The 24,944-nt window shown below is 48.2% G+C and overlaps 2 protein-coding genes and 1 long non-coding RNA gene across 3 annotated transcripts in view; 2 read left to right on the forward strand and 1 right to left on the reverse strand.

Annotated features, from left to right (window-relative positions):
• The window catches only part of IGSF22 (immunoglobulin superfamily member 22), a 22,802-nt gene extending 20,315 nt beyond the window's left edge, over positions 1–2,487 (forward strand). Inside the window, exons 22-23 of the mRNA XM_006093799.3 lie at positions 766–1,101; positions 2,392–2,487. Coding sequence (XP_006093861.1) covers positions 766–1,101; positions 2,392–2,462 — 407 coding nt within the window. The 3' untranslated portion in view covers positions 2,463–2,487. The remainder of the gene's footprint in view (positions 1–765; positions 1,102–2,391) is intronic.
• A 1,305-nt stretch (positions 2,488–3,792) lies between these two features.
• TMEM86A (transmembrane protein 86A) lies at positions 3,793–8,166 on the reverse strand. The gene is made up of 3 exons (XM_006093801.3): positions 8,031–8,166; positions 5,640–5,904; positions 3,793–5,285 (listed from the first exon to the last, which is right to left on the reverse strand). The coding sequence occupies exons 1-3, from the start codon at positions 8,049–8,051 to the stop codon at positions 4,849–4,851; spliced, it is 723 nt and encodes a 240-aa protein (XP_006093863.1). The 5' UTR covers positions 8,052–8,166; the 3' UTR covers positions 3,793–4,848.
• Positions 8,167–18,527: 10,361 nt separating this feature from the next.
• LOC111827046 lies at positions 18,528–23,027 on the forward strand. Its single transcript, XR_002830502.1, has 3 exons — positions 18,528–18,643; positions 19,739–19,906; positions 22,985–23,027. It is a non-coding gene; the product is annotated as an uncharacterized LOC111827046 (long non-coding RNA).
• The last annotated feature ends 1,917 nt before the right edge of the window (positions 23,028–24,944 follow it).

Raw genomic sequence — 24,944 nt, forward strand, 5'->3', positions numbered from 1 at the left:
GGTGTTTAGGGGGTCAGGTTATGTCTGAGATCCCTGAGGCAAGAGGGTATCAAGAATTTAAGGTAAAATCAGAGAACCATTGAGGTGGGAGTGGGAACATTGGGAAGCTGGGCAGAGCAATAAAGGTCAGGAAGCCTAGGGGAGAAGCCACCTTTGGGGTACACTGAGGAGTGAGACTAAGGTGGGGATGGGGAGGTACCCTTGGGGAGGGGGGACAGTATTGGGCCAGAGATAGGGCGGGGTGTAGTGCTGAGAGTGGTCCTGAGCCCAGGGGATGAAGGCGGTGAGGACTGGGAAGGGTCTCCAAGGAGAAGGGAGTGGGCATGAAGTTCAGCAACTGTGGAGGGAAGGGGTTAAGGGCGGGGATGGTGTCAGGAAATGTGAAATGCAGGGCTATATAGGAGAGAGCTGAGACCATGGAGGCTGGGAGGACATTGAGGAAAGCTTGGAGGGGGGATTAAAAGCAGGATAACACCTCAGTTCTGGGAAGCCGGTGGCTAGAAAGAAGACTAGGACTCCAGGGTCTGGAAAGTATAAAACCCTGCAGACCTGGCTTATGTCATGGAACCCTGAAGTGGTAAGGTGGGTGGGAGGGTGGGTGGGAGGGTGGTGGTAGAACCTTAGGAAGCAATAAAAAGTCAGTCCCCAGAGTTGGTGGCATCTGGGAATCTAACCCAGGTCATCAAAATTCCATGTGATGGGTCTCAAGGGCACCTTCCGAGCTGGTAGGGACCTGAAGATGCTCACAGCCTCTGCATTCCATCCTCGCAGTCGAAGACCTGAGCTCCAAGCTAAAGCCGTATGAGAAGAAGGACTGGCGCCACGCGCCACGCTTCCTGACTCCGCTCAAGCCCCACACGGTGCTGCGTGGCCAGGACTGCACCATGACCTGTGCCTTCCTTGGGAACCCCCGGCCCACCGTGACCCTCTACAAGGGTGACATTAACATCACAGCCAACTCCAAGTTCTGGTACAACTCCACCAGCGGGGTATGCACAATTGTCATCCCTACCTGCACACTCAAGGACAGCGGCGAGTACAGCGTGCTGGTGGAGAACGAGCTGGGCAAGGACCGCAGCAGCTGCACACTCACCGTCTATGGTAAGAGTGCTGCGGGAAGAGCCTGGGGTGGGGTGGGCGTGGGAAACGGGTTGTTTCCCATCTGGGGCAGAGGCACAAAATGGCAGTCCTGGGGGTTGTGGACTCTCTTCATATGGCTGGCAACGTTTGTATTTAATCTGCCATCAGGTGGTTAAACATTGGCCATAGTTGGTACCACTCTCCACCCTCAATGTCATTTGTTATGTGCCTGGCCCCTGCAGATGTGAGAGTTGGCAAACCCTCAGCAGACTGTAGTTTGCAACCGTTGGTAGGCCTAGACTTGCCTTGAAAAAGACACTGAACCAGACTCCCCAATCACAATCTCTCTGGCAGAGTCATGGAAAGAATCTTTAGGTTACAAATCTTTGCAAGTGATTCAAGATTGAAAACGACTGGTCTCGGATAAGGGGGAAATGAGGCACAAATGAGGAGAGGGCTAAAGGGAACCTAGTGGATGCCCACACCCTGCATGTGTGTGCCACATTTCTGCTCGTGTGCGCACATGTAGGGGACATATGTGATGCCTTCCTACACCGTCTACTGTCTTCACAGCTACACAGCTAGTAGCATGAACTAAATGCAAAGCTGACCTTCCTTGTTCCCTCCTGCTTAACGTCCTAGCCTTCCCATGATCCTCTCAATAAAATCCCAACCAACAAGGCTCCACCCCGCCCACAACTACCTCTCCAAGCTTCATCCACTGCCACTCCCTGAACTCCCCATGACATTCCATTGGTGTCCATGGTCTCCCTAGTTATAGACCTGTTTCATCCTGTTATAGATGCCTTTCCTTGGGGAAAGGACCTTGTCCTGTTGCTCTCTCAAGTCAGCTAAATGCCTGCCACACTGAGGTGATGCCTTCAGAGTGGCTGCTGAACTACGTGACAGAACTAGACCAGGGACGGCACTGTGGAAGATATCTAGCTTTCATACCACAGCTGGAGAAAGATCCCTGACAACTCAATTCTGGTTGTTAAACACATGGGCCAGGGCCCTGGCTCCACCACTGACCAGACGTGTGACCTTGGCAAGCCATTCTGCACCTATTTTCTCATCTTCTTCTTAGGGATGAGTGAGATAGTGCATGGAAGTGCCTGGCAAATACTAAGTGCTGAATAACTGGCAGCTCTTGGCTACACACACTCAGCTGACCTTGGGAGACTAGAACTGGGGCCCAGCCCCAGGGAAGAATTGAGGGTCCCAGGCAGTTCCTCCATAGTAACCGGCTATGTGGAGTTTCCCTTACCCCTGGCATCACTAAACTAACAAACACTTGCCTTGCTGTTTCAGACAAAGATGACAAGACAATTCTAGCATCAGTCACCGAGAGCCTGCAGAAGAAATCAAAGTACCTTATGTGAGCTCCATCCCAGTCCCGGCATCAGGATGTTGTGATGTGGGTCCTCTTGGCCTGTCCTCTGTATGGCCCCAGTGAGGGAAACCCAGTTTGCTCTCTGGTGCTTGTCAATGTAAACATTCAGTGAAGGGATGGGACAATAAACTGAGCAAGCTTACCCTTTCCTGTCTCTGAGGGTGGTATAGTTGATGTACAGCAGGGACCAAGGAGATGGAAGTGGAAGAGGAAAGGGGATTCACACAACCCAGACTGCTGAGAGCTTAGTCCAAACCCACCCACGTAGAAAGTGACCGGCCCGTTTGACCAGGCCTTTCTTCTCCTCCTCCATAGCCACACTGCACACTCCCCTCCTTTCCTGGCATAGGTGGGCAAGTCTTGCCTGATTCATCCTTCTCCCCATCCTGTTCCCTCCCATTCCTTTACCATCATGTAGGTCTGACATCAAAGTTCTGGAGTTTGAAGGGCCTCGGGACCTTGCCTCTTTAGTGCCCAGGGTCCCCAACGTTTGAGAACTAGAGCATCTCAGAGCTAGAAAGGATTAGTCATCCAGCTCTAGGTTTTAAACTTGTTTTTGCAGTGGAATCATTCCCTTTAAAAAAAAGGGGGGGAGAGGTCTTTGAGCCTCCCTCCTTTACTTATTCTTTTGCCATCTCCTATCAGAGATTTCTGTAAAAACCCTGTTTTGAAAATCACTGATTCATTCAATACCCACAAGGGACCTGCATTGCCTTTTGTCATATCCCCATAACTATACAACCCCTCTACTATTCAAAACCACCCAAGGCTTCCCTTTCAAATTCTGGGTCAGAGCACTGCCCATTAAGATGCAAATGTCCCTGGAGTAGGGGAGAAACGTAATTCTACCAGGGCTTCACATCAAAAGTATGAATCACCCAGTCTAATCCCATTCTTCCAAGCTGTTCAACTGAGCCCTGGGTCTAAGAAGAGAGAAGATGGTTGAAGGGAATCTGGATTGTTTGGAGCAGGCAGCAGGTCTGGGGTGAGGCAGGGAGGAGGTGGGCAGCAGGAGGACACAGAGTAACTAAGAACCACCAAAGGTGCTTGGGCACCCATGCACAGGCAAGTGCCTCAGGACAAATTTGGACAGTGGCAAATTCTACCCATCCCCCATCCTCCTGAACTACGTTCTCACCCACACATGTGACCAGGGAAGTGAGACCCACTCCAACCAGCAGTGTTACCAGAGCCAGGGAACCAGCCTGGCGCCAAGATGCACTGGCCAGTACTGTGACCCAGACTATGAGGACATCCAGGGCCCCTGGCTCCATGCCCCCACACCCTCCTCTCCAGGATAGGCAAGCACCACACAGACAGACAAGCAGGGCAGCCAGCGGCCCTTGGTTTTTATTTTTATTTTTTCATATGAACAGTAAAGGATGGAATTGCCCCATCCTTGCTCACCTTGCATTGAATGTGCCTTGGGTCTTATGACCCTAGAGTGTCACTGGAGCCCCCCCTCATCTTGCTCCCAGTGCAGGGTGGTAGGAAGAAAGAACTTGGGGGGGGTGTTTTGGGGGACTCCCAGCTCTCCAAGCCAGGCCCAGTATCCCTTCAGCAGCTCCCTGAGGCCTCTCCCTATAAGACTTTGACAGACAGCAGGACAGAGACAGATGGCAGAGAGAGACACAGGCTGGGAGACAGATTGCACACACATAGACACACACAGGCTGGCCCCTTCCTTTGGCATGGTTCACCCTCGCCCTGGGGATAGGGTCTGAGGGTGGTGATGTGGGGCCTGAGCTCTGGGCTGGCCTTTGAGAGAGATGGGACCAACTTGAATCCTTGATACCCCAAGCTCCCAGGCCAAAGAACTCCCCTCTCTTGCCTACTTGGTCAGACACTTTCCTACCCACCACACAGAGATTGCAATTGTTCAAGTAACAAGGATAGGTGAGGGAAAGGGAGACTCCACTCCATCCAATCTGCCCAACTAGAGGCCTTTGAAAGGGGCTTCAAGCCTTAGCACAGATTTCTCCCCTCCCCCTCAACTCTACATAGATCAGAGAGAGTGAGAGTGGGTGAGCCAGACTCTTCCATCTAGTAGAAGCGCGGGGAGGTCAAGAAGCTGAGCACCATCACCCTCCAGAGGGGTTTTGACAATCCCAATGGGGTAGAGGTGGGGAGATGTCTACTTCTGGCTCCAGCAAGGAATATTAGTCTGACTCTCTTTAGCTCTCAGCATTGCCCTAGACCACCAGCTCTGCTAGAGGTCCTTTCCTGCTCACCCCATCAAACTTGTACATTTTCCAGGTGGTACCTGCTGCCTCAGTCTGAAACTGTAGCCATCCTGAACCAACTCTTGCAGGTTCCCAGGTTCTGGACCCCAGTCCCAGGAGAAGACAGGTGACCAGAACCTAGCCATTGGGGTATCAGTTGGCCTTGCTCAGTCTGTAGTCTTCCACTGGCTCCCGGTTCTCAACAGCTGACAGGGCAATGAGCATCTGGGCAGCATAGTAGGTGGACATGATGAGTGCCCGCGAGTAGGGCACGGGAAAGCAGAACTTGTTGACAGCGATGGTCACGTCAGAGATGATAAAGAGCACTGCACCACTGCCAGCCGCCAGCTCAGTCCAGCGCCAGGCCGCCCCGACCAGCCGTAGCCCTGCTATAGCCCGCCAGCCCATGAAGCTGATAAGGGCCACATAGGCCCCCACCAAGTAGGTGAAGGGACCTGAGAGGCCCGGGTAGAGGAAGGCATAAAACAGGACCGACATCAGTGCCATCACCAGACCTGTCCGAAGAGCCAATGGCCGCATACCAAAGGCTGAGGCGTAGAGCATGTGGGTCACAGCAAACATCAGTAGACCTGGGAGTGAGAGAATGAGGCGCTGCTGAGGGCAGGCTTAGGTGAGTGATGAGTACAGGGGCTGGGGTGGGAATGGAACATTTGGGATAACCCAGGAGCTTTGTTTTGGGAGGAACAGGGGTGGGAAGAAATCCACAAAGGTAAAGACCCCCAACTCCCCTGAGGAACTCCAGAACTGATCACCAGATCACCAGCAAGGTCATCCTCCAACAGGGGCCCCACAGTTAGTTATGGGTCTCAAAATCCCTCAGATTCCCAATATTCTTGTTCCAAAGCTCCCAAATCCTTAGCCCTCTAGGACTCTCTAGCCCCCAACCCCAGGATTCCTCCCAGGTAGCTACTGCAGCAACTGACCGTGTACAAAGTAGCCCTGGTCCTGCCAGATGAGGAAGGCATCACCTAGGGTGGAGAAGATGAGCCCTACAAAGATGCGTGTGGCACTGGGGTGGGCCAGCAGGAATCCTAGGCCATGGGCCAGAAGGAAGAGCCAGAGGCAGAAGACGGGCAGGCACTTGATGAGGGCGCTGACCCACGATGGGCTGGACGAGGGCAGCCAGAGCACAAAATACACGCAGGTGGCCTTGAAGAAGGGCACCAGCTTGGGCCCCTCACTCTTCACCTGGAGGACATAGGACAAGGGCAGCACTCAGAGCTCGGGAGTTCAGAGCCAGCCCAGACATTCACCCCAGAGACAGGCCCACCTCCCTGTTCGGAGGACTGACACACAGAAACCAGTTTGGCCTGCCCCAACCAGCCAGCAGAATGTGAACAAGCCCATCACTGCCCTGAGGCTTCATCCATTAGGAAGGGGAAGGGGCTCCACTATTCCTGCTGGCCATATCCATTGCTGACCCTGGGGCAGGACCAGAATGGTCACTCACTGGGCAGAAAACAGATCTTGGGATAATGTCCTCTCCTGAAGCCCAAACGCTTCACCCTTCCTGCCCCCCTCCTTGTCCCTCCCCAAAGCCCCTTTAGCTCCTCTCTGCCAGCATCAGCCCTCAGCTGTCTGGAGTGCAGTCAGCAGAAAACCACAGAGACACCTGGCCAACTGGCCAACTCATGATCCTCAGCAATGGGGCCGGGGCACAGGCTTAGGGCCCTAGCAACACCAGGTGAGTGCCAGGAATGCGTGAGGTGGTACACTGCCAACCACCCCAGCCCCACAGGCTCTCTCCTCAGTGAGTCTGCTCCTCAGCCTCCACTCCAACTGCTCCAGTATAAAGGCAACCATCATGGGCAAGGCGAGGAGCTAGGGATGCTGGCTAGAGAAATGGACCCAGGAGTTGGGAGCAAAACCGCCCCTGAAACACCTGCAATTTCAGGGACCTGGAGGTTGGAGGGAGAGGGGGTGTCAGTCTCATTTCCCAGAGAACAAGCGCAATTCAAGGCACCTCAGAAAGAGAGACGGGAAGGGGTGGGGGTTCTCTGTCCAGCTTTTGATCTGAAGCCAGCAGACCGGCTGGGAGGAGATGGGGAACTATGAGGGGGAAGTTAGAGCAGCTGACTCGGGCTCAGCCGGCCTGGGGAGGGAGGGCAGCTAAAGAAAGATTGTGGCCAAGGTCACTGCAAGTGCTCGCTAAGCTTGTTCCAAAGCTCCAACATCCTTGGGAGGAGATGGGGAACAAGCTCTGAGATATTCTGAACTTGTGATCCCCTGAAACTCCTTTCCTTGGGCTTCTGGTACAAGGTCTCTAAGAGCTAGTCAGAGCAGCTGAGCTGCCCTGTATACCCACGCTCTGCCCAAGTGATGGTGCCTCTGTCTGGGTGAGCTGTCCAGCACAGGGCTCAGGGGACACACTCAGTTTCCAGACCACCAGTTAGCTGGGGACTGATCAGACTGATGCAGGAGGTTGGGAAGAGGAAGATGGGTGGGTCCAGGGTCTAAGACTGCCCTTACTCTGCCAGGGTGAGAACAGGAAGAAAAGATGACTACGTCCCTTCCTCTGGATATCCCCCCATCCAGGCTGGGCAGGGCAGGGCAGGGCAGGGCAGGGCAGGGCAGGGCACAGGCAGAGGAGGAGACTGAAGGAGACAGATGAACAGCCCCCACGGAACCCAGATCTCCCCAGCATCCACCAGCCAGCCCCTGGGAGCAGCAACCTCTAGAAGAAATGGCCAGTAGTAGCGGGGGAGACTTTGACAGTCCTAAAGAACCCAGCATTAGAGGAAATATGGGGAATGGGTTAGAGTTGAGAAAGTCGGAACAGGAAGAGGTGTCAATAGATAACGACCCCTCTTCCAGCTGCGTCTTATCTACGAAGCTTTGACTCGGGTGCGCCCCCTCCCCGACCCAGACTTGTTGATAAAATGGGGAAGGGGAGGAAACAAATGTTGGGGCAGGGTTCCCCGGAGGACCCAGGCACCCTCCCTCACCCTCTCCCACGCCTCCCCGTAGGCAGCCCACGCAGAACCCGGCAGCAGGCGCCTGCACCCTTCCCGTCCGGGCAGCACTCCCGCCGACCCGCGCCAGACGCGCAGAAATCAACAGAGTCACGCTTCCGAGTCACGTGCCCACGGTGCCCCTCCCCGACGCGGAGGGGCGGGGGGCGCGCGGAGGGAGGGCGCCGGGGGCCTGGGAAGCCGGGAGGCCCCGACCGCGGCCGCCTCCAGCCGGGAGACCGCCGCCGCGGGGCCCCTCCCCGTCCTCGGCCCCCAGGGGCTCGCCCCGCCGCAGTGCAGTCCCCCGGCCGGTGGGCTCGGGCCGCGCAGGACGCTGGCTCGCTCGCTGGCTCGTTCACTCACCACGGTGACCGGGGACACCATGGCGGAGGCGGCGGCTGCCGGCACCGGCTCCGGGCAGCGGGATAAAGACGCGCCGGAGGCCAGGTGAGGAAGCGACGGGGGGCGGACAATACCTCCCGCGCTCCGGGCGCCGGGGGTTCTGTCTGCGATCCCCGCGACGTCACCGCGGACTGAGCCAATGGGATGGCCGGAGTGGGGGGGCGGAGCTAGGCTGCGAATAAATCCCCCCTCTCACCCCGCCTCACCCCCGCCCCAGTTCCCAAGGGCTTTTGCTCCCGGGACGGGGCTGAGCGAGGCCAGGCCTCCAGGGAAAGCAATGCCAAAGCATCCCTGAACTAGACGTAACCCCAGTTCTTGGGGGAGGACCGAGCTTGTGTGAGACACAAACATTCCTGTCCTGGACACACATTTTTCTCACACACGTTTTCTCATAATCCGGGGATAAAAGAAAAAAAAGGTTCCCCTCAGCCTTGCAACATGCAGTCCACGTGGACACAGTTAAACCCACATCCTTTACTGTGTGCAAACACACATCCAGATGGACACGCAGTGGTCAGCAGACATGCAACTCTCAACATGAAAAGAGGCACATAAATAGGTACACAGCAGCCCATAGACCCCTCATCCTAACATACACACAAGCAGCTACAGAATCACAATTGCCCTTAGGCATCAGCAATCACATAGACACAAAACCAACAACTGCAGTTTGACACACATCCTTCATCTTAAAACAGAGACACATGTTGGCTGCACACAGCTGTAATACATAGAAGAACACACCGGAAATGATGGATGGACAGGCAAAGCTGAGCATACTTATGGACCCAAAGGAATGGGAACTAACTTTGCCAAAAATACAACTTAAGCAGATTTAATGTTGATATTACACAGACCACAGGTACACAGGCACATTTGAAACTGTGTTCAGAATCATGGGAATTACATGGGTGACTTGATAGGCAGTCACGTAGACTGGGATCTAGTCCTAGTTTTGTCACTTCATCTGTGTGATTGGGTGAATCATTTCCTCTCTCATTCCTTGATTTCCTCATATGTGAGTGGATGATCTCTAAGGCTCCTTCCAAGCCCAACATGTGTAGGAAAGTGTAAGGGTTCAGAAGAGGCCTCTTTGGCATGAGGATTATTTTGAGCTGAGGGCAATAAAGACCCTGCAGGCTCATGAGAAACTTTAACCTCTCCCTTAATGAATGTAAATTAGGGACCTTGCCCATATAAGAGTTATTGCCAGAAATACCTTTTTATGATCTACCTAAACATCTGCTCTTCTTATCATCCTGTAATGACCACTTGAAGCCCTCAAGACACCTTGCCTCATCCTTAGCTCAGAATGTCTCATCCTTAGCTCAGAATGTCATATATACCTCAATTAACTTTCTGTCCCTGAACCTCTCATGTATGTGGAGTCTTTGAGCCTCCTCCTCAAGCTAAAATAAAACTAGGTACCTAGAGGAAAAGATGCAAATTAGGAAGATGTACTAATAGTTAGACAGATAGATCAACCAATGATGTTACTTAAGTTATGGTTTTGAGGGTAGTTGTTCTTATCTTACAAATCTTTGCAAAACCAGATATACAGCTGTAGAAGCACTTCAAAGCCCACCTACATTTATCATCCCCTGCTCCTAAGGCTGAAGGGGGAAAAAGAAAGCCAAAAGGGTTGTGGGGTTTTTTGTTGTTGTTTTTGTTGTTGTTGTTGTTGTTTGCACAAATGGCTCCTCTGACCCCAAGGACAAATACAAGTAAATCTTAATAGTTTTCTCCACAAAAACTAATAAGAAAAAGCTTTTGCCATCAAAGTAGGTAAATTTAATTTATTCCATATGCCAGAAGCAGTTTGGATGCAATTTTTACAGTCTTTTACATTATCATATTATGGTAGTAATTTTAGAAATTATGAAATGTTTTCATAAATTTGTCAATCTAAAATAATACTTATGTAACAGACAGTTCACGGTTGCTTACTTCTTAGTTTTCACTAGAAATTAAGGTTTTTAAAGGTTAAGAATTGTATGTGAAAGTACAAAGTACAATAGACTTCAGCAGTCTAAATTGAGTGCCAAGAATAATGCAGAAAAGGAAGATAGTTGATGAACTTTATAGGGTTCTAACGTAGAAAGACGATGCTGATTTCTTGGGTATATTCAGTCTAAATCTAAGCTTAGAAGAAAAGTTCATCATTAAGCACCTTTACCTTCATGGGCTAAGCTTCAACTTGCTCTTGCCAAGCGAAGAGTGCTTGAGTTATAGAAGTAATAATAATTTTATTATTACTTTGAAGAATTCAGCATTTTTGTAAACTTCCAGATATCAAATAGATTTTGATATATAAATGAGTTTTCTGAAATGACACTGCCTCTACTTCTATAACCATTTCATCTGGACTTTCTAATCAGTCCTATGAATGTGTTCCTAAATGTGTTTATTGAACACATATATAGCTGCCTTATGACAATTAAGTACATGTTATTGAAGGAGGAAAAAAATATTAGATTTTGAATTGAGGATGTAGGCTCCCTCTCATTATAGTGTTTCTTTTTCCTCACTAGTCAATGACTTTAACCTAAATTGTAAATTTTTGTAAAGAGTTCATTGTTTACATCAAACTTGTATTAAATAATTCCATCCACTTATGGAAGAGGAAGATATAGAAGAGCTGGGTACTAGTTCATATACCTGAGTCAGTAAAGACTGAAATAATGTCCCATGTTGAGTTGGTTATTTTGAAATATGATTTTAAAAATTATCATTAAGCTAAAACAATGTTATTAACTAGATGATTGCAGAATATGATTCCATCATATTTTTCAGTACAGATAGTTTTTACTGTGGGGTGAAATTACACCCTATGGCAGTTGCATTTAGGTTCTAAGGAAAAGAATCTGCAGAGAAATCAATGCAGTATATAATTTTTTTAAATATATTTTATTGATTTTTTACAGAGAGGAAGGGAGAGTGATAGAGAGCCAGAAACATCAATGAGAGAGAAACATCGATCAGCTGCCTCCTGCACATCCCCAGGGATGTGCCCGAAACCGAGGTACATGCCCTTGACCGGAATCGAACCCGGGACGCTTGAGTCCGCAGGCCGACGCTCTATCCACTGGCCAAACCGGTTCTGGCAATGCAGTATATAATTTGTCCAGATTCATTTTTATTTGGGGCAAGAAGTTCTAAAATATCCCCAAAGCAGTTTACTAATTTATTGAAAATCCTCCAAAAAGCAGAGCTATTGGGAAACCATGATATGTGGGGTGAAAAAGAAAAGCTCCCTCCGTTTTTTGGAGGGAATAACTTTAAAAATACTTAAATGACTAAGTTTACTTGGTGCCATTAAGAATTAAACTTGTTGATTTTAACATTGCTATTACATCTGAAATAAACTTGTTTAATGTTCTGGTAGTTAAAGAAAATTTTAAGAATTTTAATATACGTAATTAAAGCTACAAAAATCAATGATAATAGGAAAAACAACTATATATACCAAAAAAATAAGATATGTTTTGGCTTGAAAAAAAAAAGGTATGAGATATGGAGATGTGTTTCATTAGGGAAATAAAGTGATTTTTATCCTGATTATTTCTGAATTGGGTAAGAGAACAAGAGACCAACTAAAAGAGACACAGAAAGTTGTAGAAAGTTTATGAAAAGGAATCTTGAGTGAGGAAATTTTATATGTGATCAAGCTGGATAAGATTGAATGAATTTATTAGAAGTTTTTTAAAATTAAGCTTTGCTATCAATAGTGTACTAAAACTTCTGGAAAGTGAAACGTCTCAAGAAGTTTTAGAGGAGGGATTTAGAACAGGCCACCCCAGAATTTGCCACTTTGGCATGTGAATTATTTTGAGCTGAAGGCAATCAACACCCTGTAGGCTCACCAAAAACATGTACCTCTCTCTTAAAGAACTTAAATTAGGGACCTTCCTAGCCAGTGTGGCTCGGTTGGTTGAGCGTCATCCCATACACTGAGGTTACATACACCAAGAAGTTGCATACACCGAAAGGTTGCCAGTTTGATTTCAGTCAGGGCACATGACCTGGTTGCAGGCTTAATCCCCAGTGTAAGCCTAAGAAGCTTCCTGGTCAGGGCACATGTCTGAGCTGTGGGCTTGATCCTCAGTATGGGGCATGCAGAAGGCAGCCCATCAGGGATTCGCTCTTATCATTGACTAGAGGCCCAATGCACAAAATTCGTGCACAAGTAGGGTCCCTAGGCCTGGCCGGTGATCAGGGCCGACTGGGACCTTCCGGCTGCTGGCTGGGGCCTTCCTTCATTCTGTGCCACCCTCTGGTGGTCAGCACCCATCATAGCAAACGGTTGAACTTCCAGTCGGCCGAACTCCTGAGGAGACAATTTGCATATTAGCCTTTTATTATATAGGACTAGAGGCCCGGTGCACAAAAATTTGTGCACTCTGCGGGAAGCGGGGGGTCCCTCAGCCCGGCCTGTGTCCTCTCGCAGTCTGGGACCCCTCGGGAGATAACGACCTGCTGGCTTAGGCCTGCTCCCCGGTGGCAGAGGGCAGGCCCAATCCCTAGGTGCAGCCCCTGGTTGGGCTCAGAGCAGGGCTGATTAGGGAGTTGGGGCGCCGCCCCCTGTCATGCACAGAGCAGGGAGGATCGGGAGGTTGCGATGCCACCCTCAGTCACGCTCAGGGTAGGGCCGATTGGGGGGTTGGGGCACCGCCCCCTGTCACACTCAAGGCAGGGTCGATGGGGAGGTTGCGGCGCCACCCCCTGTCACTCACAGTGCAGGGCCGATCAGGGGGTTGGGGCTCTGCCCCCTGTCATGCACAGAGCAGGGCCCATCAGGGGGGTTGGGGCTCCATACCCTGTCACGCACAGAGCAGGGTCAACAGGGGGTTGGGGAGTTCCCCCCTGTCACGCACAGAGCAGGGCGATCAGGGGGTTGAGGAGCTCCCCCCTGTCACTCACAGAATAGGGCCGATAGGGGAGTTGGGGCGCTGCCCCCCTGTCACACACAGAGCAGGGCCGATCAGGGGGTTGGGGCGCCGCCACTGTCACACTCTGGGCAGGGCCGATGGGGAGGTTATGGCTCTACTCCGTCACACACAGAGCAGGGCCCGTGGTGGGGGGGGGGGGTTGGGGCACCGCACCCTGTCACACACAGAGCAGGGCCGATCAGGGGGTTGGGGCCTGCACCCTGTCACACACAGAGCCGCAGGGTGATCAGGGGGTTGGGGAGCTCCCCCCTATCAGGCACAGAGCAGGGCTGATCAGGGGGTTGGGGTGCCTTCCCCTGTCACGAACAGAGCAGGGCAGATAGGGAGGTTGTGGCCCCGCCCCCTGTCACACACAGAGCCGCAGGGCGATCAGGGGGTTTGGGGCGCTGCCCCCTGTCACGCTGATCCCGGTGCTGGGAGGCATATTACCCTTTTACTGTATAGGATAGAGGCCTGGTGCATGGGTGGGGGCCGGCTGGTTTGCCCTGAAGGGTGTCCTGGATCAGGGTGGGGGTCCCCACTGGGGTGCCTGGCCAGCCTGGGTGAGGGGCTGATGGCTGTTTGCAGCTAGTCACACCCCCTTCAGGGTGGGGGTCCCCACTGGGGTGCCTGGCCAGTCTGGGTGAGGGGCTGAGGGCCGTTTTCAGGCTGGTGGGTGACTGAAGCTCCCAACAGCTCCTTTTTTTTTTTTTTTTTTTAATTCTGGGACAGCTTTAGCTCTGAGGCTTGGCTCCAGCTCTTAGGCCTCGGCTGCTGAAAGCAAGTATCTGGTTTGTTTGGGTTCTATAATTGAAACACTGTTTCAACTCCAGCTCTGAGATCCCGGCTGGCTGAAAGCAGGTTTCTGGGGTTTTGTTTAGCTTCTATATTTGTAACAATGTTTCAAACTGCAAGCTCAGAGGCCGGCAGCGGCAGGCGGGGAACGTTGGAGTCCTCCGTCACTGAAGCAAGCAAGCCTCATGTTCGCTTCAAGCTGCCTGGCTGCCGGCCGCCATCTTGGCTGGCAGTTAATTTGCATATCGCCCTGATTAGCCAATGGGAAGGGTAGCGGTGTGACACCAATTTGCATGTTTCTCTTTTATTAGTGTAGATGTTTCTAGCTCTCCCTCTCTCTGCCTCTCTGAAATCAATAAAAATATATTTTAACTGACCTTTAGACCACTTCACAACAGACATTCCCTTTGGCTTAAACCACATTCCTCTTGCTAAGACCATTATCTCTCCCCTCCAGACTTTCCCAGAATCCCAACCCACCCAGAGAGTTCTCCACCCAGAAAAAGCCCGCCTAGTGTCCTTTAAAATATCTGACTCTGCATCCCTGACTGAAGGTCACCCACAGCCTTCCCCTGTCCCTCCAGGCCCTTTCTGCATAGAGCCCCAGTGGCCAATGCACTCTGCCTGCCTGCTCTGTTTTCCACCTCACCAGAACAGGAGATTAGAACACTAGAATTGCTGCCCCCAGGGTTCGTTCTCCCTGTCGTGCTCGCTCTCTCTCTCTCTCTCTCTCTCTCTCTCTCTCACACACACACACACACACACACACACACACACACCTTCCTGCAAAGTGTGCTGCCTGGAAGAATGCTGGATTAAGAGTTAAAAATACTGGTCTTAGTGCTAGCCCCTCCTTCTCTGTGACTTACTATATAACTAACTCACTACCTGACTGTATGACTTATAATACTAAGTGGGACCATCACTCCATCTTAGCAGTCTGTTTCCTCATCAGTAAAATGGAAGAACGAACTGGGCTCTGTGATAAGTGCAAACCTGTCACTTTTCTAGCCAAACCCTTTAACGTCACCTAAAAATGGCATTTTTCCATTACTCTGGACATTAATTTCCTTCTCTAAAACATGAGAGAGTGGGACTATAAAAGTGGTTTTCAAAAAGCAAAGACTATCTGCCCTGGCTGGTAGCTCAGTTGCTTAGAGTGTCGTCCCTGTCCGCCAAGGTTGCAGGTATGATCCCTGGTCAGGACGCATACACGAAGCAACCAGTGATTACATAAACTAGTGGAACAACAAATCAATGTTTCTTCTCTCTCTCTCTCTCTCTCTCTCTCTCTCTCTCTCTCTCATCAATAAGTACAATTATTTTTTAAAAAGCAAAGACTATCAAAATTACTTGGAAAGCTTTTTAAAAACATAGGTACCCACCCAGACCCACTAATAAAGCAGCACATATTTCAATGCGCTTGGACACACAAATGCCTAAATATACAAAACATGAGACATAAAATTGTCATCCGCAAGGCTCGAATTAATGTTTACCCAAAAGGCAATGATCATACACTCAGATTGCCTGCAGCGTAGAGGCATCTTCCCTCTGTGCTGATCGTTGTCTGTTTGCTCTCCTAACACCCAGATCCATTGTTGGCCCCTCTCCACCCTGGAGTATGACCTCTATGAACTATCACCAGGGCTCTCTTGCTCTCTGGCTTCTGATTGAGTTTAGCTAAGGAGAGCTGGAGGCAGCTTTTGATTGTGGGGAAAGGGCGTGGTTGGGGTTCCCCTATCACCAGCTTGTTGGGCCAAGCTGAGGTTCTGACAGTGGCTGAGCTCCTCATTGAGTTCCAGGCTCCCACCCTAGACCTCAGGCTTAGATGTGGCAACAGCCTCCAGCTGTTGCAAGTTTTTAAGTGCCTCTTCAGCCCTGACTGGTTTCTTCAACCCTGCCCACATCTCTGCCAGCAGTTACTACATTCTCTTCAGTTACATTCTTCACTTTGCCAGCACCCTAACTGATAGTCACAAACAAAACAAGGCACTGCCCCCTTCCCAAAAAAGGGCTTATCTGATTGCATTCCTATGGATAAGATATCTTGTTTGTCTCAAAAATAAAATTTTATTTTACTGTTTGGTGTTTTTATATTGAATTGCATAATGCAAGGGGGAGAAAGTGGGGTACAACTGCCTGAAATGAGGCATTCCTTCCTCTCTGTACCCAAGTTTGAAATATGGTAGCAATCATCTCAGGTAGAAACTATAGTTTAACTTTAACCCTGCTGTTTGGCTTCTGTACTTATTTGCTGTTTAATAATAGAAAAGTTATTTTAATTTTCTGAATTATATAAATCACCCCATTCGATTAAATACCCTATTGATTGTAATGTGGATATCCCATTGGTTGTGGTCATGCTGGTCTTAGAGAGCACATTTTCCTTTACCTGGGAAGGACAGCACAATTATCCCAAGGTCAGAGGGCTCCAGTTAACGTGTCCCTGTTGACTCAGTGTTCTGGAGACCCAAAACTGTGATTTAGTTAACATGCTGCTTCTGCTTCTGTCAACTGCTTTTTTGCAAACCAGGTTCCTCATTCCAAACCTTGGGATGTAATCAATACCTTTGTGATCTTTGCCTATATAAGTCTGGTTTTGCAGCCATCTTATCACTATGAGATTTGGGGAATGGCCCCTCATAGTCCCGGATTGCAATAAATGTGACCCTTTAATTCGACTTCTTGAGGCGTCCTTCTGTGATTTGCGGGGTACATTACAACAAGTTCACCTACTAGCATGGCCCTTTTCACACAGCTTTGAAATTTTCTCTTTACTTGCTTGTCTCCCCTATGAGAATGTGAGCCCATTAATCTGTTCATTTATTCACCCAAGAAATGTTTAGGGTGCACCAAGTATGTGCTAGCCAGTATGTTTGGTGCTGGGGTTTATTTTTTAAAATATAATTTTATTGACTTCAAATAGGAAAGGAGAGAGAGAGAGAGAGAGAAACATCAATGATGAGAGAGAATCATTGATTGACTGCCTCCTGCACGCCCCACACCGGGAATCGAGCCTGCAACCCGGGCATGTGCCCTGACAGGGAATCGAACCATGACCTCCTGGTTCATAGGTCAACGCTCAGCCACTGAGCCATGCCAACCAGGCAGGTGCTGGAGTTTAAACAGTCAGTAAGATGTAGGCTCTTTCCTCATGGAGTACACAGTTCAGTTCAGGCACGCAGATAAACAATTATTACATAATGTGGCAATGAAATAATTGGGGTAAGAAGGTATACCTCAGGTGACATTAGAATTACTCACTGTGTCTGAAGGAGTTGAGAAATCTGGGGCTCATCTACAAGGGTGAGCTGGTCTTCACTGAGTAGACACCAATGGCAATGATACTCTAGGTCAGGGGTGGGCAAACTTTTTGACTCGAGGGCCACAATGGGTTCTTAAACTGGACCGGAGGGCCGGAACAAAAGCATGGATGGAGTGTTTGTGTGAACTAATATAAATTCAAAGTAAACATCATTACATAAAAGGGTACGGTCTTTTTTTTTTTTTTTTTTTAGTTTTATTCATTTCAAACGGGCCTGATCCGGCCCGCGGGCCGTAGTTTGCCCACGGCTGCTCTAGGCAGAGGGAATTGTGCATGTACATAGAATCACAGGAGTCACACCGAATTCAGGAAAATGCCTGTAGTACTGGGGTGAGCTGAGGAGTGAAAAAGGTGAACCTGGAGAAGTAAGCATGAATCAGGTTGGAAAGGATCTGAATGTTCTGCTACGGAGTAGATGACAGTCTGCTAGTTTTCTTCTGTTCCTTAGCTTCTCTGATTGTTCCTGACTCTCACACACCAGATACATGAGTGATGCTTAGAAATGATGACCAACCATGATTCTAGCGTTGCCTCGCTTCCTCCTGTGGGGCTTCTTCTCATCCAGTAGCCTCCTCCAGCTCTGATCCCTGTGGTTTTGTCACAGGATACTTTCTCCTCACATGCTTTGCTCTACTTGGCATTGTAATCCACCTCTAAACTGTTTTCCTTACTCTTGACCTGCTATTGTAGTGGTTGGCAAACTGCGGCTCGGCAAACCGCGGCTCGAGAGCCACATGTGGCTCTTTGGCCCCTTGAGTGTGGCCCTTCCACAAAATACCGGCTGTTCCACAAAATACCAACTTTTAAGCATGGGCCACGAAGTTTCTTTCTTTTTTTTTTTTTTTACTATGCAAAATTATTTATTTTGTATATTCTCATAAAATTCTGCTATTTAAATATCCTTGGCTCTAGCAAATATTATTTTTTTTCCTTTTTTTAAAAAAAAATTCTTTATTGCCGAACCGGTTTGGCTCAGTGGATAGAGCGTCGGCCTGCGGACTGAAAGGGTCCCGGGTTCGATTCCGGTCAAGGGCATGTACCTTGGTTGCAGGCACATCCCCAGTAGGGAGTGTGCAGGAGGCAGCTGATCGATGTTTCTCTCACATCGATGTTTCTGGCTCTCTATCCCTCTCCCTTCCTCTCTGTAAAAAATCAATAAAATATATTTTTAAAAAAATTCTTTATTAGTTAAGGTATTACAAATGTGTCCTTATCCCCCCCATTAGTCCCCTTTCTCCCCCCCGGGCCACGAAGTTTCAATTGCACTGTACGTGCGCACCTCGCACATGGTATTTTGTGGAAGAGCCACACTCAAGGGGCCAAAGAGCCGCATGTGGCTCGCAAGCCCCGGTTTGCCGACCACGGTACTATTGGATCTCAGATAATTTCTCTGTTTGTTCCAGATCCCCAGAACACTTCAAACCAACTCTCAGTCACCCCCGCCTCACCCTACCCCTGTCCCATCCACATATCTGGGGAGGAAGATCAGACACCACTGAAGAAATGTTAAGAAGGGGGACAAGGTGAGATGTTCCAATAGCAGTATGGGGGAGTGAATTGATAAATTAATACAAGTGAGTTGAATTAATACAAGTCAGCCAAGTGTAGGTGTTTGGGAGGAGCTAATTGCAAAGCTGGAGCTCAGAACTGAATTAAAGACCAGTCCATATATTTAGAAGCCATGGAAATACTGAAAGGTATATGGCATGTGATTAGCTAGGGAGGGATCTTGAGGGAGTAGAGAAGACTGACCAGATCCAGCCCCGGAGGGTGGGGGGGGGGAGAAAGGGAAGTCCAGGAAGGAGATAAACACAGATATGAAGTAAACAGATATGCTGAGGCTATATAGCTCACAGGGAGATAGGCAGGCTCAGCCAGAAGGACAGTGACCCATCTCCATTCCTGATTGCATGCTCTATCAGCTCATGGTCTATGTGAGGCTCCATTCCTCCAACCCCAGTCCAGGGCATTCCTACAGGTCTCTGCTGCCCACACTGCTTACAGGAGTCAACCTAGAAATACAGAATTGCAGTATCACCCAACTTCTGAAGACATTCATTTCAGAATGCCTTTGTTGTACTGGAGCCTACTTGGGTCAAGTAGGCGAGTCCTGGAGTGGCTAATGTAACCCAAGATATAGAGTCAGCTCCTGGAGGCCTTTAGGAAAAGAACGAAGACTTGAGCAAAACTCATCTTTCTAGACCCTCAGTTAGGACTAAATTGTAATGCTGTCTTGAGATAATACCTAGGTAAGTGTCATTCTGAACACTGACATTCTGGGATGTTTGTTTGGCTTCTGGGGCCAGACACGCCTCGATTTTTACCCCTCTTTCCTTTGTTAACAAGGGCATCATCAGATCTTGAAGCATGAGTGGATTTCTCTAACTGTAAAGCTGCCAAACAAAGGTTCTTCTGATAGGGTTCAATACTAGGGGTGTCCCAGGAGGAATCCCTAATTGTGGTGGGTTTGTGGGATGAGATGGCCTCCAACACCCAAGCTTCTAGAGCTCCAGTCTCTGTGAAGTCCCAGTGTTTTTTGGAAAGTCCTTGCATTGGGGTCATCTAAGTCCAGTCATCTCGCCAATCCCAGTCCTCCTCCAACTTCTCCCTTTCTGCAGACTCTAAGAACTCTAGGTTGTGCTTTGGGTTGCTCCTTCTTCAGTATTGAGAAGTTTGTATGAAGAAGTGGAAATAAGAAAGGAGAAGTATCTGGAGGTTGGGCAAGAGGATGGCTTTTGAGAAAGAAAATACCTAGAAGATCATATCATCAAGCACCAGGATATTGAGTAAGTAATTCTCTCAACATTAGTGCCTGAGGACCTAATAGTCTTGAGATAGATCAGAGCAGACCCTTCTGCCTAACCCTCCCTCTCCTCAGATTTCCCAAGACCAGAAAATTGGGCAGGGAAGAGAGAGGTCTGGCTGGGCCTGGCCAAGCCGAGCTGGATCTTCTAGGAGATTTTCTCCAACCCGACAGGAAGTGGAGCAAAGCCAGTGAGGCCGAGGCACCCTGTGCAGGGGTCAGCAGAGCTATTTGTGTAACCACAGCCCTCTTCAAACCCTTTCATATTCCAGCTCAGCTTCCTGCCTCCTATCCTGAGAAGTTCAGGCTTCAGAGGAGTGTAATACTTATGTATTACAATAGGGTTTGAACTGCCAAGAAAAAGAGCTGGAATTGTGGCCATACTCCCCCCAGCCCTGATGGCTCCCTCCCTGGCCAGGCTCAGAAAGGGAGAAAGGGAAGGCACGCAGGCGTGCGCGCGCGCGCGCGCGCGCGCGCACACACACACACACACACACACACACGTGTGCGCGCGCGCTACTCTGCAGCAAGTGTCAAACCTTCATTGTGCTGGGAAGTGTTGTGAGTGATTTCCCCTTGCTGCAGGGAGAGCCAAGGAAACAGGCTCATACTGTAAAAAGGGGCTTGTGTTTGAATCAGCAGTAACCACATTTGGGATTTACAGAACTAGTCTAATTTTTTTTTAATTGGACCCCAACTCTTCAATATGGCAGTCAAGACTCTCCCCACTATTTTTACATTACTCTCTCACTTTCATGGGCTTTAGACTCAGGAGAGAGGTCTGAGGATATAGGGAGTCACTGGCATATAGAAGGGGCTGGAAAAAAATGGAAACATAAAATCAATGAAAGAGAAAGAAGAAGAGCCAAAGATAGACTTTTAAGTAACATGAACATTTGGAGGGTAGCTAGAGTCAAAGGCGTTCATGGGGAAAATCATGACTGACATGCCTTAAAACTGTATCAAAACAGAAGAGAAATAGTTTCATAAATTACAATAAAATATCAAATAGCCATTAACAAAGATATTTCAACAAAATCATCATGACATGGGAAGTACTTGGGATATAATAGCAAATGAAAAAGTAAAATCCCTGTATTTGTCATTCCTCCTCTCAACTCTTGTATTAGTGTGGGGTTAAGGGTAGGTGGGATGGAGGTAGGTTTTGGTAGAATAAATAGACAAAAATATCTATGTTGTTCTCTTTGCTTAGATATATTTTTCAAATTCTGTACAATAAGCATGTTTTCTTTAATAATTAAAGTTTTAAAAAAATTGGACCCCAAACCAGAGTTACCTATTTTTTTATTTTGCCAAGACATTAAAAAAAGAGAGGGGGACCACTTTGTAAAGTACTATGCTGTACATCTGAAACTAATACAGAATAATATTGAATGTAAACTGTAATTTAAAAATAAAATTCAAAAAAATGGAGAAACAGTCAACTGCCATCACCATCATTTTCTAAAGGAAAAGACATTTTTCCCAGCCAGCATGGCTCCTAAATATAACTCACCCAATACTTAATAGGTGCTTAATAAATAGTGTCTTCCTTACTTTGAGGAAACAAATGCAGAGTGGGCTTTTATCTGCCTGGAACGGCATAGGCACAGTCTTTTCTGAAAATAAGTGGGACTTCTCAACAATCCCAAACTTTGGAGTGCATCACAATCATTTGGGAAGCTTGTTAAACATACAGGTGATTGAACTTCAATAGTTTTAGGGTGGGGCCCCAGCATCTGTATTTTTACAAGTTCCTCAAGTGATTCATATTCACACTGAAGTTTGAGGATCTCTGTACTAGATAACTCATTCAGCCATTCATTCAGTAAGCATGTGGCATGTGCTGGGCCAGAGGCAAAGAAGAAAACATATTTTTAGAAAGGCCAATGCCTAGCCCCGGTCCTGGCACATAGAAAGCACTTATTAAATAGTTATCAAATAGCCCTGACAGGTTTGGCTCAGTGGATAGAGCGTCGGCCTGCGGACTGAAAGGTCCCAGATTCGATTCTGATCAAGGGCATGTACCTTGGTTGCGGGCACATCCCCAGTTGCGGGTGTGCAGGAGGCGGCTGATCGATGTTTCTAACTGTCTATCCCTCTCCCTTCCTCTCTGTAAAAAATCAATAAAATATATTTTTTTTAAAAATAGTTATCAACTAGCCTTCGCCTGGCCAATGTGGCTCAGTGGTTGAGCGTTGACCCATGAACCAAGAAGTCCCTAGTTCAATTCCCAGTCAGGACACATGCCTGGGTTGCATCTCTATCCCCAATAGGGGGCGTGCAGGAGGCCACCGATCAATGTTTCTCCTGGATGTTTCTATCTCTCTATCCCTCTCCCTTCCTCTATCTCTAAAAATCAATTTTTAAAAAACGATAGCCTTCCACCCTGGCCAGTGTGGCTCAGTGGGTTGGAGCATCATCCTGTTCACCAAAAGGTTCCCAATTCCAGTCCCGGTCAGGGTACACACCTAAGTTGTGGGTTCAATCCCCAGTTGGGGTACATATGGGAGGCAACAGATCCATGTTTCTCTCTCACCTCTCTGTCTCCCTCTCTCTCTCTCTGTCTGTCTGTCTTGCTCTTTCTCCTTTCCCTCTACTCTAAAATCAGTAAAACATATCCTTGGATGAAGTTTAAAAAAAAATGGATAGCCTTCAAGGAAGTGTATTGGAGGTGCATTCAGTTAGGTACATGGGCATAGAAACCACTAAATAGCCACAAGGACTTGAACGAAAGTCGGCACCAAAGAAAGGGTAGCCAAAGGGTAATAAGTGATGCCAGCGGAGGGCTATGTCAGAACAAGCTTCTAGGGAGGAGTCATCTGCCAGCTTGAAGGATAGGATGGGTTTACCAGCCCGAGTAGTGGATGTGTGGTAGGTAGTTAGACATGAACAGAGCAAGGACGATAGGCCAAGTACAGAAAGTCACCAGGGCAGAAAGCCCTAGGTGGGTACCTAACAAAGGACAATTGTAGGGTGGGACCTTGCCCCCAGGGTGACCTTGCCTCCCCTAGCATATCACTGGTCATGAGGTTTGGATCCCCTGATCTTTCCTCCTTAGAGATAACATCGAGGCTCCAGGCCCAGAAAAGCAACAAAACCAGACAAGCAACACCACCGCTGACCGACCTCAGGACCAGCTGCATCGGATAATGATCCCCTGTCCTGGCACCAACCAATCAGTGGGGACCTAGACCCGGAAAGGACATACCTGGAAAGCTGCCGAATATTCTATTGAGATCTCCCCCTAAAATCTCCACCTTTAAACCTTAGGACAGAGGACTCTCCCTCCAGAGAGCAGCCCTCTCCTTTCCCTTCCCTCTCCTCCCCAGGCAGGCTACCGTTACCTTCCTTACTCCCGAGTTCCAAGGGCCCTTCCTTTACCTCTATAACTCCTAAGCCCATTTCTTCTACAAATTACTTCTATCCTGTGATTTTCCTAATAAATGTTCTCTTATAGTTTGAGTCTTGCCTCTGAATTCTTTCTTTGCCAGAACTCAAGTACCAAGGTTATTGAACCCAGGTCCAGTCTGATCCCATGGGTCTAACACCTGTAGGTGAAGTTCTGCCTACAACAGATGTCTGCAATGACATAAAGGTATGACAGTGTGACTAAATATGTTTGGGTCATATGGCACTTGGGAGAGGGAGAGGAAGTGAAGCAGGAAGAGGTGTGTGTTTCGGAACTAGTTGGTGATTGACCTGCTCTGCTAAGGAGTTTCAACTTTATGACAAAGTCCTTGGAAATCATGAGGATTGGTAGGTAGGGGGTAAACAACAGCTTTTCACTATAGATAGCTCATTTTAGCAGCAGCCTGCATGAAGAATGGGACGGTAAGCCCTAGCCGGTTTGACTCAGTGGCTAGAGTGTTGGTCTGCAGACTGAAGAGTCCCAGGTTCGATTCCAGTCAAGGGCACATGCCCGGGTTGCAGACTCATCCCCAGTAGGGGGTGTGCTGGAGGCAGCTGATCAATGAGTCTCTCTCATCATTGATGTTTCTATCTCTCTCTCCCTCTCCCTTCCTCTCTGAAATCAATTTAAAAAAATTTTTTTAAATGGGACGGTAAAGTCAATACTGGAGGCAAGGAAAGCAATTAGGAAGTTGTTCCAATAGTCCATGAGGAGGTTGTAAAAGATCCAACTGGAGTAGCGGTGAGAGGATTTTTATATAGTTCCTTCACATATGCGTGGGGAATTCTTTCATATGCATGGTCTTTTACAAAGCCTAGCAAAAAAAATGTGTATATGAGGCTATTAAAAAGAACCTTTTCTCAACTGTGAAAGTAATGTATTTATTGTGGAAAATTTGGAAAAAACAGAAAAGCATAAATAATATAATAGGAATCCCCTATAATGCCACAGTCCAGAGACACTCACCTTTGAATATTTTAGTGTATTTCCTTCCAATTGTTTTACATGCATATTTCAAATTTTTAAAAGTGAAAATTCACCATAATTTGTTTCCCATACTGTTGAATATGTACATTTTTTTTCTATTATAAATAATGCTGCACTAAACATACTCTACATAAGTCTTTGCCCACATCTTTATTTTCTCGGGAAAAATTCTTAAAAGTAGGATGATTAAACCAAAGGGAATTATTATATTTATGATTCAAAAATTGCTCTCCAGCCCTAGCCGGTTTGGCTCAGTGGATAGAGCTTCCGCCTATGGACCAAAGGTTCTGGGGTTCGATTCTGGTCAAGGGCATGTACCTTGGTTACAGGCTCCTCCCCGGCCTGGGCCCTGGTCAGGATGCGTGCAGGAGGCAACCAATCGATGTGTTTCTCTCACATGGATGTTTCTCTCTGTCTTCCCCCTCTCTATTCCACTCTAAAAGATCAATGGAAAAATAGCCTTGGGTGAGGATTAACAAAAAAAAAACTGCTCTCCAGATAAATTGTCAAATTACCCTCCAAATAGAGTCTCTGCTTTTGTGACAGCTATGAAGAATATGAGGTTCACCTGGTAAATAAACATATAAACTCTTTACTTAAGCATGATGTAAAGATCACACTT

The sequence above is a fragment of the Myotis lucifugus genome, unplaced genomic scaffold (assembly GCF_000147115.1).
Source record: "Myotis lucifugus unplaced genomic scaffold, Myoluc2.0 scaffold_124, whole genome shotgun sequence".
In the NCBI taxonomy this organism is placed as follows: domain Eukaryota; kingdom Metazoa; phylum Chordata; class Mammalia; order Chiroptera; family Vespertilionidae; genus Myotis; species Myotis lucifugus.

Coding starts and splice junctions, on each gene's coding strand:
- TMEM86A (XM_006093801.3), bottom strand. CDS start 8,051: ATGGTGTCCCCGGTCACCGTG. Junction 5,905..8,030: donor TGGTGTCCCCGGTCACCGTG/GTGAGTGAACGA, acceptor TATGTCCTCCAG/GTGAAGAGTGAGGGGCCCAA. Junction 5,286..5,639: donor CCAGGGCTACTTTGTACACG/GTCAGTTGCTGC, acceptor TCTCACTCCCAG/GTCTACTGATGTTTGCTGTG.